The sequence below is a fragment of the Quercus suber genome, unplaced genomic scaffold (genome assembly GCF_002906115.3).
Source record: "Quercus suber isolate HL8 unplaced genomic scaffold, Cork oak 2.0 scaffold_642, whole genome shotgun sequence".
Taxonomy (NCBI): Eukaryota; Viridiplantae; Streptophyta; class Magnoliopsida; order Fagales; family Fagaceae; genus Quercus; species Quercus suber.
The window spans coordinates 117,883-141,057 of NW_027070083.1; the positions used below are offsets into that span (position 1 = coordinate 117,883).

Sequence of the window (23,175 nt, forward strand, 5' to 3'; positions counted from 1 at the left end):
GTATCGGGTTTGATATTGATTAGGTTAAAGAACAGAAAATGCTATAGGCACCGAAAACCTACAAGTAAATTTTCACTCCTTTCTCACATTTGTATTGTAGTGGGACTCTGAGTGATGTGATTGCTTGTGAGAAGGGAGTGAAAAATTGTGGTTTTTTAGTGCCTTCGGAACCTGTAAAAACAAGTGTTGTGTAATATATTTTAGAATATTTTTATTATACGTGTTGGGTGCGGGTATGGGCTCCAGGTGGAAAACCAAAAATCTGATCTGCCCTGCCCTCCAACCTCCACAAGTGGGGATTTGGGTTTGTGCTAGATCACCCTGTTAGATTGTCTCCAAAATTGATCTATTTCATGGTACAAATTATAAATCCGAATGTGTATTTTTCTAGTGTTATGTCATTTAAAATCTTAAATGACATGATATTTTATACACTATTAGAAGGAAGAAATAAAATCTAAATTTTGAAATTGAGAGAATTTTATCTTTTTAATAGAAACCATTTTGTACCTAAAAACGTTGATTCATGGGATGTTTATCTCATTACACTAAGCTCAAGGTAAATTTCTTCGTCAAGACGAAGATAATTTGAAAACAATAGAGTATCGTGAATTTCTGTGTTATTTAGCAAAGATTTAAGGAAGAATACAGCTTTGGACAGAGTTGAATAACGTTTAGGCAATTAATCCAATTAGTTGGGATCAAGGTTGTACTGAGCGGACTATGCACACAATATGAGAGAGAGAGAGAGAGAGAGGAAAAGTAACCACAATGCAAAACGGCCTAACATTGTCAGAATTGATTGCAAGTATTACCTACCGGCTACTGCATAAAAATGACAGCCTCTCAAGTCTCAACTTGAGGCGCGTGCTAACCAACTTGTGAATCCAAAACTGTACTTCAAAGCTCTAATAGAAGTTCTAGAAACCTGAACAAAAATAATAATTTACAACTAAACAGCCATAGTATTGAATGCAGAATTTGTGATTAGGAAGGAGGGAGTGTATTTTTTTTTTTTTAATAATTGGTCAAAAGAATTGCTCATGAGCATGAGCCGTGTAGCCTATTAGGGTATAATGCCCTTAGATCATTCCGCAACTTGTTATGACGGATGGGATCAGTTGTTCATATGTTTTACCAGCTAAAAGCGAGTTCAAATGGCTCTTCTTTAGAAGGTTTTCTGCGTTATCAAAAAGAACTAAAAAAAGAAAAAAAAAAAAAAGATTGATCAAAAGAATCACTATCAAAAATTAATATCAATAAATCTAAGATATCAAGTAATTTCAAAGGACAACTTGAAATAATTTTATTTTACTTTTTAAAAGTGTGTTTGCACGCTAATTAGATATAAGTCATCATGAAAGCATAACAATAAGTTACAGTATCAAGTTTGAAAAATAATGTAAATCAAATCAATAAAGGGCTTGAGTAGAATCAAATATGATTCTATTTTAATATTAGTCAATATAGTAGGGAGAGGGGGACAATCAATATATCTAAAGGGACTCCGAGGTAAAAATATATGTATATATATATATATATATCTAAAAGAGTTTTGCAGAAATCCTTAGGGCCCATCAATTCACAAAATAATAAATATGAGTATGTTGTGAGCAAGCAATTAGTCTTACTAGAACAATAGCAGCTTCTACAAAATTACTAAATTAGAGATAAGACTGCCTACTGACCGCCTATCCCAGACCATCTTAGAAGGAAAAGCCTCATGCACTAGGTACTAGGACATTGACTATGTAATTATGAATCGAGCCTGTTTGGGATTGCCATAAAAGCAGAGCTTTAGGTAATAGAGTTTTGGATGTAGATTTTTAACCGAAAAGGGCTTTAGCATTTGTCATGTTTGACAAACTACAATGATAAAGTGCATTGAAGTTGTTGCCCATCGGTCTATTTGGATCTCTTTATTTTGCTGAAATTAAATATTTTTTGTTAAAAATATGGTAGATAAAGGTAAAAGTTAGCTGAAATAGTACAGTGAGACTCATAAATAGTACCAAAAAGTGCAGTAGGACTCATGAATAGTAGAAAAAATAAATTAAATAGTAAAATAAGTCGGTAAAAAAATCTTTGCCAATCAGACACTTGGTGACCAAATTGATTTTTTTTTTTTTATGATGAGGGATAGTGTTTAGATATGAGAAATAACAAAAGAGAACATAATATAAATGCTTTTTTATTTTCATACTTAAATTTAAGGGATAATTACAGATTACCCACCTGTAGTTTAGCCCGAATTTAACTTAGCCATCTGTGGTTTCATTTTTTACACTTTACTCACCTGTGCTTCATTACGTTACTACTCCATAACCTACCCCCTTTTCAGACGTTACTTTAACATATTTTTTTATCAAAAACAAAACTCAAAACAGATCAAACACTCCTCTCTCCCAAAACACACACACATCCACATGAGGTAGATCTACTAATTTGCTTGAAAATCATGAGTACATACGATATGAACATATTAGCATATCAATAATTATGATAAAGTCAAGAACATTCAAATTATACCATCATTTTTTATTATTCTTTAGCAAACACACACCCTAGGCAATGAAGATTCCAACCAAGAATAGAGAGCCCGCCACAACAAAATTCCCCACATTCCCTCCATCAAACATCTACGAATACAACAAGTAATACACAATTCCCCACCTCTTTGCATCTTCCCATATCGAAGGCAAAGTCCTTCCATTATTGGAAGGTAGCAATGTTCAAATCCAATGTGGCTTGTCTTTGGCTATGTAGCTTCTTCAATAGCACTTCAGATTTGGATCTCCACTCTTGGCATTCTATATAGAACAAACAAACAAAAAAATAAACAATGGGCATGCTGGGATTTTGTTGAGTAGATTTGCCGTTTGGAGTTTGTTGGGTGGGCTTCTTGTTGTGTTCCGATGAGTCATGAATATGAAGGAAAGGATGGGTTGCTGAGACTTTTCTTAGGTGCTCATGTTTTTTTAATGGTTTTTACTGGGTTTTTGTTATTTGTTGGGTATGAATGACTGGGTTTAATTTGAATATTTCTATTTCAGGGGCTAGTTAGATTGAATTGGCTTTTTGGCTGAAGGGGCAAGTCGATTTAATGGTTTTATCTGTATGATGGGTTTCTTAGTTTGAGGAAATCTGGGTTTGATCTTGTTTTCTATTGCTTTTTTTTTTCCTTGTTTTGGGATGAGAGAGACATAAAATGAGAGTAAAAAGACTTATTTACCCCTCTTTTTTAACGGAGATAGGTAACAGAGACTAAACGGAATGAAGCACAGGTGAGTAAAGTATCAAAAATAAAACCATGGGAGGGTAAATTAAATTCAGGCTAAACTACAAGTGGGTAATCTATAATTATCCCTAAATTTAATTAATTCAATCAATGACCAATTATTTTATTGGGTAAATTTCACAAACATATCCTGAAATTTGCACTAATGTCAATTAAGTTTAAAACATTTAAAAACTGACAACTTCAGTCCTTAAACCCAAACGGCTTGTAACACCGTTACATTTTTTGTTTTTGTTTTTGTTTTTGTTTTACTCTCTTTATGTCAGACCTCTTTAAATCTCTCTTTTGTCCTAGAGCTCTTCTTTCTCTTCTCTCCCTCTAGCTTTTTTGTCCCTCTCTCTAACCTCTCTTTGTCTTTGCGGTGTGCCATGGTGGTGAGTTTGTGGTGGTTTGTGAGTTTTGATTAGATCTGTGTTGGAGGATTTGGGTTTTTGGTGGGTTGGCTTTGGAATTTTGTGGGTTTTAGTTTGGATTGGGGTTGGAGGAGTTATGTTTTTTGGTTTGGATCGGCAGAGGCGTGTGGCTATTGCCTTTAGAATTTCCTATGTTGATTCATCCTCCATAGTCCCTATCTTGAACGAACGCACTGCCACATTCTCGACCAAGCTGTGATCCATACATTTCCAACTTTCACACTTTACGGATCACTCACTGAAAGTAGAGAGTTGCAGTTACAAGTGGATGAAATCATGAATCAAAAGAGTGGGAAGCTCCCGAGGTGACCTTCACACTCGGCAGGTCACTGATTCAACTTTTTTACATCATAAAGATGTGACGGAGATTTTTCATAGAGAGCCAGAGTTTTGGTAATGGCGTGAGTTGTGTTGGGGTTTGACATTTTTGTGAATTTGAGAATATTTTTTGGGGGGTTTTAGCTTAGAGGAGGTTTTGATTTGTTGGGTTTGGTTTTGGGTTTGAAGTAGAGATTGGATTTTGATTTTGAGTTGAGGCTGATTTTTGGTATGGTTCTTGATTGCAGGTTCTTTGATTTGGGTTTAAATATTCAAATGAATTGATTTGTTGTGTTTTATTCTCATTAAATGAAAATTTGTTTTGATTGTTGGTTCCATTCAAGCTTTTTTTTTTTTCTTCTTGTTTGTTTATTGGGAACGTGTTCTTCAATTTATTCTTCTTCTAATCTGAGTCAAAGAAAGAGAGGAGAGAGACTAATGGAGACAGATGAGAGAATGAAGAGAGTTTTGGAATAGAATTAAAAATAGGTAACGACGTTACAAGCCAATTGAGTTTAAGGACTAAAGTGGTAAGTTTTTAAATCCTTTGGACTTGATTGGTATTAGGCCAAACCTCAAGGAATGTTTGTGAAATTTACCCTATTTTATTTTATTTTTATTTTACTATTATTAGCTCTCCTCTATCTCAAAATGGGTGGGTATTAGCCAAGAGTCTTGTAACATAATTAACTCCTCTCCAAGCACAAAGTGTGAATGTTCAAATAGTGTGTAAACCACCTATGAACGTTCAGACTCTCAATTTACAAAGTACCAACTCAAGCTTATTATCAAACAATGTATGTGCGGAATATGAAAATAAGCTAAAACATAATTGGTAAAACAATCTAAACCAAAATTAATCACAACCACAACAGTAATTAAAAGGAAAAGATTAAGGGAAGAGAGATGCAAACACAAAGACAATAAAGCGATGTGTTATCAAAGAGGAAACCGAAGTCCTTGACGAAAAACCTTTTCGCCGCCCTCCAAGCGGTCAATAATCCACTAGAAAATAAAGTTGGGATACATGAATAGTAGAAAACCCTCAAATCCTAATCTACCTAGTGCACCTGAGCCCTCCAAGCTTCTTGCTCTAATAGGGTTACGCCGAACCTTGTCTTCTTTAGCTTAATGGATCCCGCAATCGCCCATTGCATCAACCAAAATGAATTGGACCCTTCTAAACTACTTCCCAAGCACCAAAAAGCCTTCTCACAGATATGAGTATGGTGAGATAGAGATTTGGCTAATGTACCTCTCAAGAATGTAACAGTAGAGAGGGTGAGAGTAGAGGAATTTGGAGAATCAAAGGATAAAGATTGTGGATGAGTCAATCTTGTTTTTCTCTGAAGTTTTTCTCTCAAAATTTTATCTAGAAACTCTCTATACTTCGTAGGTATAAGAGTATTTATAGTAGGGTGTGTATGAAATATGAAAAGTCAGTTATAACCAAACAGGGTGTTCTGGCGACTCGAGCTCGCGACTGGAACAAGTCGCGAGTTTGAGTTGCGAGCTAACTGCTTGGCCAGTTGGAGGTTTTGTCCTACAGTGCAACAGCTGGCATGACCCTTCAACTCCTCCTGCATACTTCAAACGTGTGCCCTTCAGGCGACTCGCCAGTCACAAGCTAGTCGCGAGATCCAGTCGCGAGGCTCTTCTTGATTACACACTCTCGAGATTTTCTTCACACTCTCTCACACACTACCCTTACATGATTTCCACCTAAATACATGATTTCTAAATGCTGAATTACAAGCAAATTTGACACGGAATAAATCCAACAAAATGATTGAATAAATTCAACCTTACATAATGTTTAGAGGTCTTTTGGTGGGGGAGGGGAGAGAGAATGGTTCAAACTATGGAACTAATAGCATATATAACTATTCAATAAAGTTGGGATACATGAATAGTAGAAAACCCTCAAAGCCTAATCTACTTAGAGCACCTGAGCCCTCCAAGCTTCTTGCTCCAATAGGGTTACGCCGAACCTTGTCTTCTTTAGCTTAATGGATCCCGCAATCGCCCATTGCATCAACCAAAATGAATTGGACCCTTCTAAACTACTTCCCAAGCACCAAAAAGCCTTCTCACAGATATGAGTATGGTGAGATAGAGATTTGGCTAATGTACCTCTCAAGAATGTAACAGTGGAGAGGGTGAGGTAGAGAAATTTGGAGAATCAAAGGATAAAGATTGTGGATGAGTCAATCTTGTCTTTCTCTAGAGTTTTTCTCTCAAAATTTTATCTAGAAGCTCTCTATACTTCGTAGGTATAAGGGTATTTATAGTAGGGTGTGTATGAAATATGAAAAGTCAGTTATAACCAAACAGGGTGTTCTGGCGACTCGAGCTCGCGACTGGAACAAGTCGCGAGTTTGAGTTGCGAGCTAACTGCTTGGCCAGTTGGAGGTTTTGTCCTATAGTGCAACAGCTGGCATGACCCTTCAGCTCCTCCTGCATACTTCAAACGTGTGCCCTTCAGGCGACTCGCCAGTCACAAGCTAGTCGCGAGATCCAGCCGCGAGGCTCTTCTTGATTACACACTCTTGAGCTTTTCTTCACACTCTCTCACACACTACCCTTACATGATTTCCACCTAAATACATGATTTCTAAATGCTGAATTACAAGCAAATTTGACACGGAATAAATCCAACAAAATGATTGAATAAATTCAACCTTACAAAATGTTTAGAGGCCTTTTTGGGGGGGGGGGGGGGGAGAGAGAGAGAATGATTCAAACTATGGAACTAATAGCATATATAACTATTCAAAAACAAAAAGTGCACATTATGTGTCATTTTGGAAAATAAACACCAAAATTTATGTCAATTCCTTATTTTTATTATAAAAAATGGGAACAATATACTAAAAAGCTTTAACGTAAGCTTTAGCTTAAAATTGTTTAGTAGAGAGAAAAAGCTATTTAACAAAATTGTCAAACAAGAGTAGAGCTGTGCAGCCAACCCACCACAACTGACTCGATTCAATCCAACTTGTTGGATTTGATTGATTTTAGGGGTTGTTGGGTTGGGTTGTGAATTTTTTTAGTGGTGTGTTGGATTGGGTTTGGGTCATAAGATTCACAAATCCGCTAACCCTAAACCCACATATATTTAATATATATTTAAAAAATATATTATACAATTTTTTTTAATACTTTTTTTGCCTCTCTTTCTAAATAAAACATAAACCCTAATTTCTCCTCATTTCAATCTCCTTATTATCTCATGCTACTCTCTCTCTCTCTCTCTCTCTCTCTCTCTCTCTCTGTGCCATCACTTCCACTCCTATTTTGAGCCTTAAATAAAATCCAAACCCTAAGTTCTCCTCATATAATTTGTGTTGGTTTGGTGTTTTGCTTAGGATTATTTGGTTATAAATTTTTTCATATTTGTGGTGGTGTTGTTCTAATGCTCAATTTAATAATAATAATAATAATAATAACAACAATAATAATAATAATAGAAATTAAAAAAAATTGTCCAACCCGATCCATGTGGGTTGGGTTGGATTTTTTTAAGCTACCATGTGGGTTGGGTTGAAAAAAACCCCTAAACCCGGCCCAGCTTGACCTATACACACCCCTAAACATGGGTGGTTTATTTTGCCATTTTTTTCCCTTCAAACACAATACTAGGCAAGTATAATTCCATAATAGCAACAAGACCATCAAGGGTGTAGCCACGAATAATTACTTGGGGGGCCGGGTTGTAGTAGAGATATACTAAATATAATTCATAAGTCTATTGAATATAAAATTATCAACTTTCATATATCATCATATTCTTGTACGTTAATGAACATGAAAAACTGTCTAGTTTAATGTAGACATACAAAAAAGAACATTCACATCAAATCATGCCTGACGATGATTTTTCATGGAATAAAATTCATCTATTATCATCTCTACAATGGAATTCCCTTCAATTTCCTTCTCTTTATAAACTATCATATTATCTGCCAAAAGCTCATCCTCCATTCTATTGCGAAGTCTTGTTTTTAACAGCTTCATAACTAACTTGGCTGAGAGATATAATAAATTATCATATAAAATTCCTTCTTACATGAATTATAATATAAATACACCTTTAGTTAAGTAATGACCTTTTAGGATAAAAAAATTAAATAAACAAATCAATCAAAAGTATAAACAAACAACATAAACAAAATACACAAACTCACGGCCCTCACCCCAATTGCCTTCCATAGATTTTTTTTCTTTTTCCATTTATAATTTACTTTCTTTACTACCCAATTACACAATGCAAGTCCCTCCCTACCCCCATTGAAGAGACAAACAACACAAAAGCCAAAAGTCATAGAGCCAGTGAAGTCAGTGGGTCAAGAATAAAGAATACAATAACAATAAACACAAAAAGACAAAGTCAAATAAGCATAAATTGCTTTGCTGGCAAAGGGATATCACATATTCACATACACATATTTGATATTTCTATTCTATTATTTAAACTTCAGTATTTAGTTCAGTTGTAGAAAAAAAAAAAAAAAAAAAAAAAAAAAAAAAAAAAAAGAGAAGTGAGATGAGAATGAGATACCTTGAGGAATTGAGATTGAGATGAGGGCTTGAGAGGTGATGAACAAGTTAGCGGGCTAGTGGAGTTTGCGGCTTCACAGCTAGCAGATGAGGACTGAGAAGATTGTTTCTAAGGACAGGCATCAAGTGTGACACTATAGAGGCGTGAATTGAGAACCAAAGGGAAAAAAAACAAGGCATAGGCGTAACAGTCAGATTGTTTTCTCCTTTTTTCTAACGGTGAGGATTAAAATTTGAAGATGCCTTTGTTTTGTTTGATTAGGCATATTAGATTTGGGGTTGGGCTGGGCTGGAAGAGTGTTTAGTTTAAAGGAGAAAAATTTTGTTTTATTAGGATATGTTTGGTACATTGTAATTATTATTACATGAGAATAGGAATAAGTATTACAAAGAATACATTAAATTAGAATGTAATAAGTATTAATATTCATTAGTTTAGTGACTATTTAGGAATATAATCCTGAATATGCATCCATAATTTAGTAAAGTATAAAAAGAAGGTGTAATTAAATCATTTTTAAATCAAATTTCCTAAAATACACTTTATTTTAAGGTGTTCAAAATATAGCTAATAATTAACAACAAATAAAATTATTTTCTTTCCTTTTGAAGATGTGGCAACTAATGGCTTTTTAGGAAATTTTTTAAAAAAGTTATTACATAAGGTGAAGGAATAGATATTCAGTCCTTTTGATAAGGAATAATTATTCATTGTAATAACAACATAACCAAACAACCGAATAGTTATTCCATAGGAATATCTATTACATTACAGTATCTGTTATAGTCTACCAAACATGCTCTTAGGGATTTGGGGCTGGCTAGTGGGGCTAGATGTGGGCCAAGGTTCTTCTTTTATTTGAAGTTGCATTGGACTAGAACTCTAGACCTCTAGAAGAATGGTTGAAATAATTTGGGGGGCTGGATATTTAGTTTTGGGGGGGCCCATGTCAATTTTTTATATACTTTAATGGAAATTTGAAAAATTTTAGGGGAGTCAAGTGGCTCCGCCCCTGTAATAGACCATTGAGTTTACTAATAAGACTCATGATATGTATGGATTCTTTAGCAGGATATGTATGGACCCGTATATGACATCACTTTTTTACTCAACAGTAACAAGTTGCCACCTAAGATTTATTATGAAAATTTTGTGGATGTAACATTTCTATATCTATAAAATACAAATTCTCTAACTCACTTCTTACTTTCCTTAAAAATAACCATGTTTAAAATGGAAAAAAGTGCACATGGTATACCAAAAGAGTAATGCTACAACCAAGCCCATTGGTATTGGAGCGAATTGTGAAATCCCTCACATTAGCATTTTGTAAAATATTTTGTATCTCTAGCATTATTTGTACCAAAATTGATGAAATATAAGTAAAACACAAAAAGTAAAATAAAAGATTTTTATTTAGATTTATTTTTATTTTATAAGCTATAGTTTATATACTATATAATAAAATTTGAGTCTTAAAAACCATAATTATGTCAGGTCGATGCACTACCTAATTGCTATGTGCCTACTCCTTTAAATAATAGTTTTACACTATTACTATTAACATTTTGCTACCAGATTTTTGCTTCACATATGTTTTTCAATTTATGTTCCAGCTACTTATTGTTTCTCAATAAAAATATATAATTATACACATTCATGAACAAAACTATGCAATATTCAGAGCCTTCAACTAATAACTATAATATTCACAAAGCATGGACAAACCAACATGTAGGTGGGGTTTGGATTGGACGTCTGTGTTTATAAGTTTGCGTTTTCCTTTTTTTTTTTTTTTCTTTTTTTTTTTGGTCGCACGCGGTTCAACTTTTACAGACAAGGCATTGTAGCAGCACTGTTCATGGGACCCACATCTACTTTACTAAAAAAATAAAATAAAAATGGGTCACGGCACTATTCACACATTTAAAAATTATTTTACTACAGTGTTTTTAGTTTTCAGTTTTCAGCTGTATCTAAACAAACCCGTAAACTCATTCCACCCCTTGCCCTTAAGTTAAAAAACTCCTGCTCTCTCAAAAGAGAGAGAGAGAGAGAGAGAGAGAGAGAGAGAGTTAAAAGACACCCCTAAACTAGCATGGTTAGATAGCCATCTAACTTTAGTTGAATAAGAGCATTCCCATCAGGTGTATCAAATGCCAAATAAAAATCCATTTCATGAGGTGTTTTAAATGCTATAATATTTGACACACATGAACAATACTGTTTCATCTTGGGAACAGTTCGGACATAAATGCTAAAAAAAAAAAATTTATTCATTTTCTCTCTCTTCTTTTATGACTTTTCTTTCTTTTCTCTCTAGCTTTTTCTTCTTTCTTTCTCTAGAATCTCCGCCTCTTCCTTATCTTTTGTCACTCCCTCTTCCTTTTTTCTTCTTCTTTCTTTTCAGAATCTTCACCTCTCCTTTTTTTTCTTCTTCTTTTTTCTGTCACTTTCTTTGCGCAACTCTCTCTCTCTCTCACTTTTTTTTTCCTATCTCTCTCTCTCTCTCTCTCTTTGCTTTTTTCTTTGCCTAGATCGTTGCCATTGAGATCGACTGTTGTTGTGGAGTTTGGCCTCATCGATAAGGTCGACTGGTGGAGATCGCACGTACGTTTGGCCAGATTTTTTTTTTCTTTTTTTTTTTTGTGGATTCCATGTGTTTGTGGGTGGTGGTAGAGTTGGATTGATTCCATGTGATTTGGGTTGTATAAATGGAGTCAATTCATCTCTTCATTTTTTTTTTTGAATGTTTTGTGTTGATTTTGGATTTTTTTTTTTAAGTAGTATTGGGAGTTGGTGGCGGCTAGTGGATTGTTGTCAGAGGCGGAGCCAAGGGGGGGCGAGAGGGGGCAAGTGCCCCCCCTGACTCCTCCAAAAATATTCCATATGTATTACAATTAGGAGTTTTTTTTAAATGGTTTACCCTCCTTGATGCAGAAACTAAACACAAATCAGGAAAAAAGTTTCCTGGTCCTGCTGAAATAAAGGGAAAATGACAAGCTTACTTAATGCCCAATAAGTCAATGACACCGTGTAAGGAAAAAAAAAAAAACGGAAAAAGTTTCCTGACACAAGCAAAAATAAATGGAAGAATTTTCCTTAGGCACAATAACACACAATCTTTGACTTGTCAGCTGTTAGCTTTTATTAATAATAATAATAATAATAATAAAGTGTCTTTCTTATGACATTTCAATTGATAGTCCTATATTTTACACTCTTTTTTTTTTTTTTTTGTCCTCAATTTCCTGACATTTCAGTTTAAAATTGTGGGTTTATGTTATGAACAAAAATTTTATTATTTTGAAAAATAAATAGAAAGTCGAATTTTACTTATAGTTTCAAAAACAATCAAGAAAAAATAGTGAGACATGTATACAACTTTGCAAATAAATTACTATATTTTTAATATTTTTCAAATTAATTAATTTCTACAATTTATTTTATAGTATTAATTTAAATGTCTAACTATAGTTTACTTATAATTAGTTTTTGTATGACACTTATAGTTGTCATTGTTTTTTGTTTTTATTATTTTTTATATTGACTTCTAATCTTGGCCCCCCTTGAATTGAAATCGTATTTGTTGTTGGTGGTGGCGGGTTGTACCTATGGGTGGTGGTGGCAAGCTATGCTTGTGTATGGTGGTGGGTTTTTATTTTGTATTTTTTTTTATTTATGGTTTATTTTAATTTTTTTAATATTATTTTAATGTATAGGATTGAAAAATAGAAGATGCGATGAACAGTAAATTGTAAAATGGTGTGTTAAAATAATAAAGTAGACTTTTTGATGTGTCAAAATGGCATATTTATGAAATAGCTAATGGGAATGCTCTAAATTGGGGTTTTCTCACAAATTAACTAATAACTATAATAAAATATAAGGTAAAATATTATTTTGGTTTCTAAATTTTATTTAAAGTTTTTATTTAATTTTTTTTAACCTAAACTTAAAAAAATTTGCTTTTTGTTCTTAAATTATTGAAAATATTTTTTTCATCTATATTTTTGTCCTTAAACTTGTAAAAAAACTCTTTGAAATGATTAAGGATGAAAAAAAAAAACTTTTTTAAATTTTAAAAATGAAAAACAAACTTTTAATAAAATTTCAAAACCAAAATAATATTTTAACATAAAACAAACTTACATATGCAACAAATTAGATTGGGTCAAATAGATTGAAACTCCCCATCACCCTTAAGCCAATCCACTGAATTTTGTTACCCTGATGTTACCATCTATATTTTTGCTTCTCTTAATTCCTTTTTCTGTTATTTGGTCTACAATCTCGCTTATTGGGCTGTGCTCTGTAAGTGGGATGAATAAACATATCTTCTCTTTCTTATTTGATATTTTTAGACTCTAGAATCTTGAGATGGTTTTGACTCTTTTTTTCAAATTTATATATATATATATATATCTATACTACTAATAAGCGAATTCCTTTTTTGGGTTTTAACATTTTGTATACTAAAATATTCTTACATAAATTTTTAAGTTTTCTAAAATACCCATATCTTTTAGTTAAATAATTTTAAATTAAAAAAACACAAACTGGTTAAAAGAGTAATTTATTCTTTAAGTTTTAGGATTTTTTTTTCTTTCATTTAGCTTAAAATTTAGGACATTATCTCTATCTCATTTTTAAACACTATTTTAGGTTAACTTACATATTTCTTTAAAAAAGAATACACGGTTATTTATATATCACTTTTAAATATTATAATACAAAAAATGAGTATTATTACATATTCAAAGTACGTGTGATGACTGATGAGTCTAATATAAATATATATATATATATATATTTGAATTTTCAAATTTATATTATTTTTACTTATATAATTTTTTATTTTTTCATTAAAAATAATCCATAAATTCAACTCAAACCAAAACTCAAAAATAAAATTTTAACTCGGCCCACCGACCCCTAGAAAAGACGAAAACCAAACCAACCCACAAAGCACAAACACAAAGAGAGCAAAAGAAAAAAAGGGAAGCAGTAGTCTACACTACACAATCTCTTCTTCTTTTTGCTTTTTAATCAAATCTCGGCGACCTAGAATTCACTCACAAAACCACCTTGAAAGGTCCGTCTGGCTCTCCAATCTCTCTCTCTCTCTCTCTCTCTCTCTCTCAATTCGAACATGTTTTGTATTTTGTTTTTCCAGAATTCTGTGATTTGTTGTAATTGCTGTGCGTGTTTCTCTTTGATTTTTCGTGATTTCTAATGATTCGAATATGTTATTTGTCTCTGATTTTTTGTTGGATATATCTGATTATAAATTACGTAGTTGCCTGATTTGATTGTTGTGGTTTTTTTTCGTTAAATTATTTAGTTTTGTCTTTATATTTTCTAGATTTTAGTGCACAATTTATTTTAAAAAAATTATTTTATTGCCATTAAATATTCTGTAGTTTGTTTAAACTACTATTGATTTGTAAGTTAGCAATCTTAGTTTGGTAGTTTTTGAAGGACTCTGTGTGTGAGCTTTTGCTCTTTGTTTGTTATGTTTGTTCATCAATATAATTTCTGAATTATATTTTTATTTAGAAAAAAACCTATTATATTTTCAAAATTTTCAGTTAAAAATATAATTTTTAATTTGTTTTGATAACATAGGAAACCTTTTTAAAGAAAGAACCATTTGGAATTGTCTCTAGCCCGTAAAACCTACGGTAATTCGCCCCAGATGGGCTTAGTTTTAATTCTTTCTGTTTTGGTGGTTGTTTCATTCTTGATCTTCTTACTAAAGATATACATAATTTACAGAAAAATTTTATGCTCCAAACAGGGCTTGCAAATTTTACATTATACGCTGCGATTGTGAAGTGTGAACATGAGTCTCGCTATGATTGTTTGCTCTGTTCTGATTTCTGTTTTTGGGTTTTTTGATTTAAGCATTTGCTTTTATTGTTCTGTGGATGTTGAACTTTTACAGTTTTACTAAACTGTGTTACCTTTATTTATTTAGATATTTAGTTTCTGCAACCTACATGTAATTGAGAGTACCTTGCCATAGCTTTAATGTTTCTCCATGTTCTCAATTTTTTGTGTGATGTTATACTTTTTGGTGGATTTTGGAGCAATAGCATTACTAAATTATAATTAGGATAGGATGCCCAATGTATTAAAGCGTTTTGGCTAGTAAGCACTTTGAAATTATATTTTAGTATCACAAGTGGATAGTTGACAATTATATTAAGTTTAATGTTAAAATAGTTTGGCATTGAAGGACTATTATATGAAGTGGGATTATATTTTATTCTCAAGTACAGTAAGATTTTGTTTTCGGAATCCAGTGTGGTNTTCTTTACGGCCATTGGAAGCACTCCCTTGCCATGAAACACCAACCGGGGAATACGAAAAACGCGACACGACGTGTTTGTCCAACCTAAAAATGTATCAGAAATAACACAAACCGGAAGGTCTTGGACTTCAGACATTTCTTCTAAGGTTTTCTCAAACTGTGGTTGAAGTTGTTTCGTTGCTGTAAAGAATGGAAGGAGTTGATCGCGTGAGAGTTGGGACATGTTTTCATAGCCTTTGGGGAGGCCTTGGACTTGAGGGAATGCAATTACTTTAAGATGGATATTTGAGAATTGTGAAATGTATGAGCTGATAGTAGAGGTATTTGATGGAGTAGTGAGGATTGTTACTTTGAAGCCTCGATGAGAAAGCAGTTTTGCAAGGTCAAGTAGGGGATGGTGTGGCCTTGAGCCATGAAGGGGAAGAAGAGTATGTGAGAATTTGACGCCATTTGAGAATTGAGGATTGTTTACTGTTTACAGTTCTCACATCTATATTATTCCTACACTACACATATTGCATTATATTTATATACACATGCTCTTTCTATCCAACAAAACATATAGAGGGCCTTTATGTTCTTTCTCATTCTAGTGTAAATTTACTTCCAAATTTACACAGAAATCTTGATCCTTTTACCCTCTATCTTATAAATAGTAAGGTGCAATGTATTGAAAAGTTCATCAAAATATGATTTTCTCTATTTTAGATTTTCCAGATATCAAGTTTGATGACATATCATAGTTAATTATTAATATTCATTTCTTACCGTTGTAATCCTTTATTTAAAGAAAGATATTAATATTCCATTTGTTTGATATCAACATTTTATGGAAAATGAATTATTGAAAAAACAACTTTTGATAGAAAATTATCTAATTTTCTATATTTGATAGCAACCATAAAATGATTTGGAAAAATATATTTTGACTTTCTTTATTTAGCTTGGAGTGAAATAGAGTTGTTTTCCAACTAGCAATAATATCTCACGTCAAGCTTAATAAGGGAAGTTAAGATATAGTTATTCTTTGACATTTTTTCCCCTAATATTGCCAAATTTACCCAAAAAAAAAAAGCTCTAAAAACTATTTTCATATAAGATTTTTCATCGAAACAAAAAAAAAACTGTAAATTTAATAAGAATTTCGCTTAAATACCCATGTTTCTTCCACCCAATAAAATGCTATTAGATCAAATTAAAAAAAAAAAAAAAAAAAAGATTAACACACACAGTCACCATTTCCTTAAATATAAATTCCAAATAATATTAGCAAATTGAAAAATTGGAGATTTTTCTTGAATCAATGACAACGCAATTGCCAAAGTCTATAGCTGATACAACTCGAACTATAGATCCGTTTGGATACAACTTATTTTTGCTGAAACTGAAAACTAAATATATTGTAGCAAAATAATTTTTAAACGTATGAATAGTGCTATGAGACTCATTTTTAATAATTTTTTTCTGAATAAAGTGGCTATGGGTCCCATGAATAGTGCTGCTATAGGTGTGAACAGTGATAATTGTCTCCTTGAAACGCGTGAAACAAAAAAAAAAAAAAAGAGAAGAAGAAGAAAAAGAAGAGGAAAACGCTGAAAAGTAAAAACGCAAACACCTGCAAATGTGAATCCAAACCCACACTTGGTCCCTACATTATGACCAAGTGTGGGTTTGGATTCACGCTTGTGGGCATCTGCGTTTTTACTTTTCAGCATTTTCCTTTTTTTTTTTTTTTTTTTTTTTTTTGTTCACGCGTTTCAGGGAGACAATTATCACTGTTCACACCTGTAGCAGCACTGTTCACATACTGTAGTAGCACTGTTTACGCACTGTTCATGGGACCCACAACCATTTTATTCAGAAAAAAATTAAAAATAAGTCCCACGGCACTATTTATATATTTAAAATTATTTTGTTACAGTGTTTTCAGTTTTCAGTAAAAATAAGTTGTATTCAAACGGACCTTATAACTCTCTATCTAGCAACAAATTCATTGTCTTTCGATGGAGGTGAGAAGCTAGAGTGGTGCTAAGATGGAAGGGATGCCGGAGAAGCATATATATCTACCTACATTTAGCGTAAATGTATTAATTTTTCATTACAACACAATATTTAGGATGCTGATTACAATGAAATTGTAATAAATAATTGGTATGAAACGCTGGTTACAAGTTAAACGGTGAAATGTTAAATGAGTAATGTTATTATTATTTTATTTTATTTTATTTTTTATGAACATTAAATGAGTAATGTTGGTTTATGTATTTAGGATGAATAATATAGTGTGAATTCTAGTTAACTCAACTAGTAAAATCTTTGATGGTTGTATAAGAAATCTGAAGTTTAATTCACACCTACACTAAAAAAAAAAAAATATTACCAAGATACTCAGAGAAAGAGAGAGAACTGCTTATAAGAGAAAGATTACCTAGAAAACCATTTTTATACATTTATAACTCATTGATTTCATGGAATTCTATACATGGGAAGTTGGGTTGGCCAGATTTATTTCCTCTTTTTTTAGTTTTTTTTTTTGGATTGTGTGACCAAAATAAATAGGATAATAAAACCCAAATATTGTATGGGGAATTGATCTTGAAATATTATAAATGAATTTTTTAAGAGAATTCCCCTAACCACTAAGATATTTAAAGTAATTGTGTTAATTAGTTTACTAAATATATATTTTATAGTAATTTAGCAACTTTGAATTACTCATTTGAAATTTTTTTATTAAAAGATAATAAAAAAAACCATTTTAAGCATTAATAAAAAAATTAAATAGATTTCCATCAACGAAACAGAAAATTAAATAGATTTGACCGTAAAAAGATTTAAATAAGTTTTAAATTCTTTGATATGTCTTTTACAAATTTTTTTATAAGAACTATACAAAAAAAGATTGATTCTTCCCTTATAAAAAAATTAATTTTTTTAATAAAAATAATAAAATAAGATGTTAACACAAGTTTATGGATAGCCCATCCCGCTAAAGACAAAATGAGCATTGCCTATGGACAAGGTCATGGGCTGAGATTTTTCTCTTTCAGCCTAGTCCAACTTGGTCTATTAACTAGTTAATATCTCACTATGACCAGCCTATTGAGATTATAGATGTCATCATTTTTTTTGATAATTCAATAGTTACAATGGGATGAGAGAATTTGAACTCTAAATGTCTTATTAGAAACATCAAAATGTATCAGAGTTACAAAACTCTTGGCAAGGATTATAAGTGTCATTACAAATTCATATTATATCATTATATGAGTCCTAAGACTTATTAATTTAAAGGCATAAACCACTTAATTATATAATAATATTATAGTTATATATTTGATGTTCACATAACTTAATTGAACTAATAACTAGAGGCAGACTCGGCGGTTTCCCTACAAATCAACTAATAACTATTCTTATATAAAGAAAAAATAATAATTATAAATAAAATTTGGCAAAAAAGCAAATTTATTCTCTAGATTTGACAGAAATTCATTTAAGTTCTTTAACTTTACTTTCATTCAATTGAGTTCTCTAAATTTATAAATTTATTCAATTTAGGCTTTTCATCAAATTCTATTAAGAAATTTCCATTAAATATGTAATTAACTAATAAATAAGTAGGTTCTAATTAGCTTAACTGGTAAAATCTCTTATTGTTATATAAGAGATCTGTGGTTTAATCTCCACCTACACCAAAAACTGATTGGTGTCTTAGTCTGATGATAAATAACTATTATTAGGAACGAACGCCATAAGTTGAAACTCTCACAGAAAAAAAACTAATAAATAATATTTTTTGGAAAAAATTATCACATATAAAATCTAAAATTATTTTTATTATTTTTATAGATATTTTTTAATGAAATTGGATAAAATGTTTGATTTGAACAAAGTTAAAATTTAGAGGATTCAGTTGGACAAAAATAAAGTTCAAACACCAAAATAAATTTCAATCAAATCTAAAGGGTGCAATTTACATTTTAACTTAAAATTTTTTCTTATAAAAAATAAAAAATACAAAACCATAGAATCCAACCCAAACCAAAACTCCTAATAAAAATCTAGCTCAGCCCACCATCCCTTAGAAAAGTCCAAAACCAACACAAACAGATATATAAACCCTCAAAGAGAGCCGGAAAGAGAGAATCAAAGTTCACAGCCTCTTCTTTCCTTTTAGTTTTCTAACCAAACCTCGGCGGCCTACGATACACGCACAAAACCACCTTTCAGGTTCGTCAATCTCTCTCTTTCTTTCTATCTTTCAATCTATAATTCACTTTTGATTCGAACTTATTTGGTACTTTCTGTTTTTTCAGAATTTTATGATTTGTTGTTATTGATGTAATTGCTTTTTTTTTTTTTTTTTTTTTTTTTTAATCTTTGATTTTTGGTGATTTCTAATGATTCGATTATGTTATTTGTCGCCGATTTTTTGTTGGACGTATCTGATTATAAATTTTGTAATATCCCGATTTGATTATCTTTTTTTTTCCCCTTTAAATTATTTAGTTTTGTCTTTATGTTTTTTTAGATTTTAGCGAACAATCTTTTTATTTTTCATTTTATAGTTTATTTTTCAATATAATATCAGAATTATATATATATATATATATATATATATTTTTTAATTATTTTTATTATTAAATTGTCAGTTAAAGATCTAATTTTTAATTATTATTATTATTCTAAAGTAGGGAATCTTTATAAAGATCTATTTAGACTTGCTTTCGGTTTTTTAATTTTTTATTTGAAGGATCTGTTCTTGATTGTTCTGTGGATGTTGAACTTTTACAGTTTTACTAAACTGTGTTACCTTTATTTATTTAGATATTTAGTTTCTGCAACCTACATGTGTTAATGGTTAAAGTACCTTGCCATAGCTTTAATGTTTCTCCATGTTCTCAATTTTTTGTGTGATGTTATACTTTTTGGTGGATTTTGGAGCAATAGCATTACTAAATTATAATTAGGAAAGCATAGGATGCCCAATGTATTAAAGCGTTTTGGCTAGTAAGCACTTTGAAATTATATTTTAGTATCACAAGTGGATAGTTGACAATTATATTAAGTTTAATGTTAAAATAGTTTGGCATTGAAGGACTATTATATGAAGTGGGATTATATTTTATTCTCAAGTACAGTAAGATTTTGTTTTCGGAATCCACGTGGTGGTACATGTCTATGTGAAAGCATGTATGGTATTTTCAAGTAGACTCAGTTGGTATATATGTAATGACGTGATACTGTCTCATTTTGGCCAGTAATGTGGCTGAAGATAGACATGTTCTTTTGGAACAAGTTGATAGTTCTTGTTGGAAGGTTGAACCTTCACTTGAAATAGGTATTCAGGATAGTATCACCTTGGTTATAGTTGGTTCACATTGCTAATAATGTTTGGAGTTGCTAGACATAACTTATGATTGGCTCTGATGATACTTTTTTTCTGATTCACCAATTAATACACAGCCTTTATGAGTTACCTAACTTTTTATTTTTTTGGTGAAAAGTGAGTTACATAGCTTGTGTGCATGCATATTTGACCTTTTTATTTATTGATATTTTATCTTTCGTTTTTTTTTTTCATTGTTGATTTTGGAATCCTAGCACTTTTGTTTGTCTCCTTTTTGTTCTGAAATGCGTGAATTGATTAATGCTGTTTGTGCAGGTAATCAACTACTTTTTCTGTATCTACTATCACAATGGCTGATGGTCAAGAAGCTGATAAGAACATTGAGATATGGAAGATCAAGAAATTGATCAAAGCTCTCGAAGCTGCTAGAGGCAATGGTACAAGCATGATTTCTCTAATCATGCCTCCACGAGATCAAGTATCCCGTGTTACCAAGATGTTGGGTGATGAATTTGGTACTGCCTCCAACATTAAAAGTAGGGTGAATCGCCAGTCTGTGCTTGGGGCGATTACATCTGCGCAGCAAAGACTTAAACTTTACAACAAAGTTCCTCCCAACGGGCTTGTGCTCTACACAGGAACAATTGTAAATGAGGAAGGGAAAGAAAAGAAGGTCACAATCGATTTTGAGCCATTTAGGCCAATTAATGCATCCCTTTACCTTTGTGACAACAAGTTTCATACAGAAGCGCTGAATGAGCTTTTAGAATCTGATGACAAGTTTGGTTTTATTATCATGGATGGTAATGGGACCCTTTTTGGGACTTTAAGTGGTAATACCAGAGAGATTCTTCATAAATTTAGTGTTGACCTTCCAAAGAAACATGGAAGAGGTGGGCAATCAGCTCTACGGTTTGCTCGTCTTCGAATGGAGAAGCGCCACAACTATGTGAGGAAGACAGCGGAACTTGCCACTCAATTTTACATCAATGCTGCCACCAGCCAACCCAATGTTTCCGGATTAATACTTGCTGGGTCTGCTGACTTCAAAACTGAGCTTAGTCAGTCAGACATGTTTGATCCTCGTCTTCAAGCCAAAATATTAAATGTGGTAGATGTCTCTTATGGAGGGGAGAATGGTTTCAATCAGGCCATTGAACTGTCATCAGAGATCCTGTCCAATGTGAAATTTATTCAGGAGAAGCGCTTGATAGGCAAATACTTTGAGGAGATTAGCCAGGACACTGGGAAATATGTTTTTGGCGTGGATGATACACTGAAAACTTTGGAGATGGGTGCTGTTGATATACTTATTGTATGGGAAAATCTGGATATTAATAGGTATGTGTTAAAAAATAGCACTACCGGTGAGATTATCATAAAGCACTTGAATAAGGAGCAAGAGGCTGATCAGAATAATTTCCGTGCTCCTGTTGGCTCTGCTGAATTAGAGGTGCAGGAAAAGACATCTCTGCTGGAGTGGTTTGCTACCGAATACAAGAAGTTTGGTTGCACACTTGAATTTGTCACCAACAGATCTCAAGAGGGATCTCAGTTCTGCAGAGGTTTTGGTGGGATTGGGGGAATACTCCGCTACCAGCTTGATATAAGATCATTTGATGAGTTTTCTGATGATGGTGAAGTTTATGATGATTCTGAATAGCAATCAATCAACTTTCTGCCTATGCTGGTGCAGGAGAACGGGGCAAAAAGGCCTGCACCAGTGCGCGATATGTCCGCGCTTGCTGCTGCTGCCCCTGAATTAGATCTCAAAACCCCTTGCAAAATATATGTTAGTTTTCTTTTTCTTTTTTTAATTTCCTGTCATCTCTTTTCTATCTATTCTTCCAGTCAGCACTCAATTGAATTTCTGCTCCTGACTTTGTTGGCTATTTTGTCTCTATTGTTTTCTCTTTCTTGAAGGAGATTTCGGGAACACCCCAGAACCTTAATCGGGTGATTTTGGATTATTCCAAAAAAATTACAGGAAATATGTTTCTTGGAGTGGAGCAGCTGGAAGAGTCACATGAAGAATAATGAGCCGTATTAGAGGTATTTCCGTTGGTTCGGGGGGATCATGTGATGTATGTTCTATCTATTGCTGCATCATGTTTGGTTGTTGACTGATCGAGATGATCAAGACTCTGCGGTTCTCTGCTTCTGCATTGTTGGAAACTGCTATTGCTAGTAGTCGTGTGAAGTTTATTCCTTTTATCATGACTTTAAATTTATGTTTTAATTCTGTTGAAGACATTTATCATTAGCATATATGTTTGGTGGATGCAATCCTAATTTCGATACTGCAATAAAATAATATTTATATTATGTATTGTGTTTTGATATTTGATTTGGTAAGAACGGAAAATGCTACTGGCACCAAAAACTTGCACAGTAATTTTTCTCTCCCTTTCGGTATCTGTTTGCAGTAGGATCCAAGTGATCTGATTGCTTGTGAGAAGGGAGTGAAAAATTGTGTTTTTTGGTGCTTATTGCATCACCTGGTAAAACAAGTTTTGGCTATGCATTTTATAATTTTATTTTATGTGGGTTCGGTTCGGGTCAGTGGGGCCAATACCAGCCCATGCCCTAACTTGTTACCGGTGGAAAACAGAAAATCTGCCTTCCCTCAGAACCTCCACGGTGGGGATTTGGGTCTGTGCTAGGCTGCTACTTAGATCTCTATTTGGAATGAACCTATTTCATGGTTCAAAGTATATATTATCTAAGGTGTATTTTATCAAGTATCGTATTCTTACATTTAATATTCAAATAGCGTGATACTTTGTATACTTTTATATCTAAAAAATAAAATCTAAATTTTGAAATGGGGAGGATTTTGTCTTAGCAATAGAGACCATTATGTGGAGAAATTATTCAATCCTTATGGAGGACCACATCAGCAATGCCTAGTGGTTC

General features: G+C 32.5%; 1 protein-coding gene across 2 annotated transcripts; it reads left to right on the forward strand.

Moving 5' to 3' along the window:
* Positions 1–13,533: 13,533 nt before the first annotated feature.
* LOC111998071 (eukaryotic peptide chain release factor subunit 1-3) lies at positions 13,534–22,584 on the forward strand. Of its 2 annotated transcripts, none has more exons than XM_024030269.2 (3): positions 13,534–13,685; positions 20,575–22,051; positions 22,183–22,584. In XM_024030269.2, exon 2 carries the CDS (start codon positions 20,609–20,611, stop codon positions 21,920–21,922), a length of 1,314 nt encoding a protein of 437 aa, XP_023886037.1. In that variant the 5' UTR covers positions 13,534–13,685; positions 20,575–20,608; the 3' UTR covers positions 21,923–22,051; positions 22,183–22,584. The 2 variants fall into 2 exon arrangements, with proteins under 2 accessions (XP_023886037.1, XP_065621668.1); XM_065765596.1 differs by lacking the exon at positions 13,534–13,685 and adding an exon at positions 19,008–19,139.
* Positions 22,585–23,175: the final 591 nt, after the last annotated feature.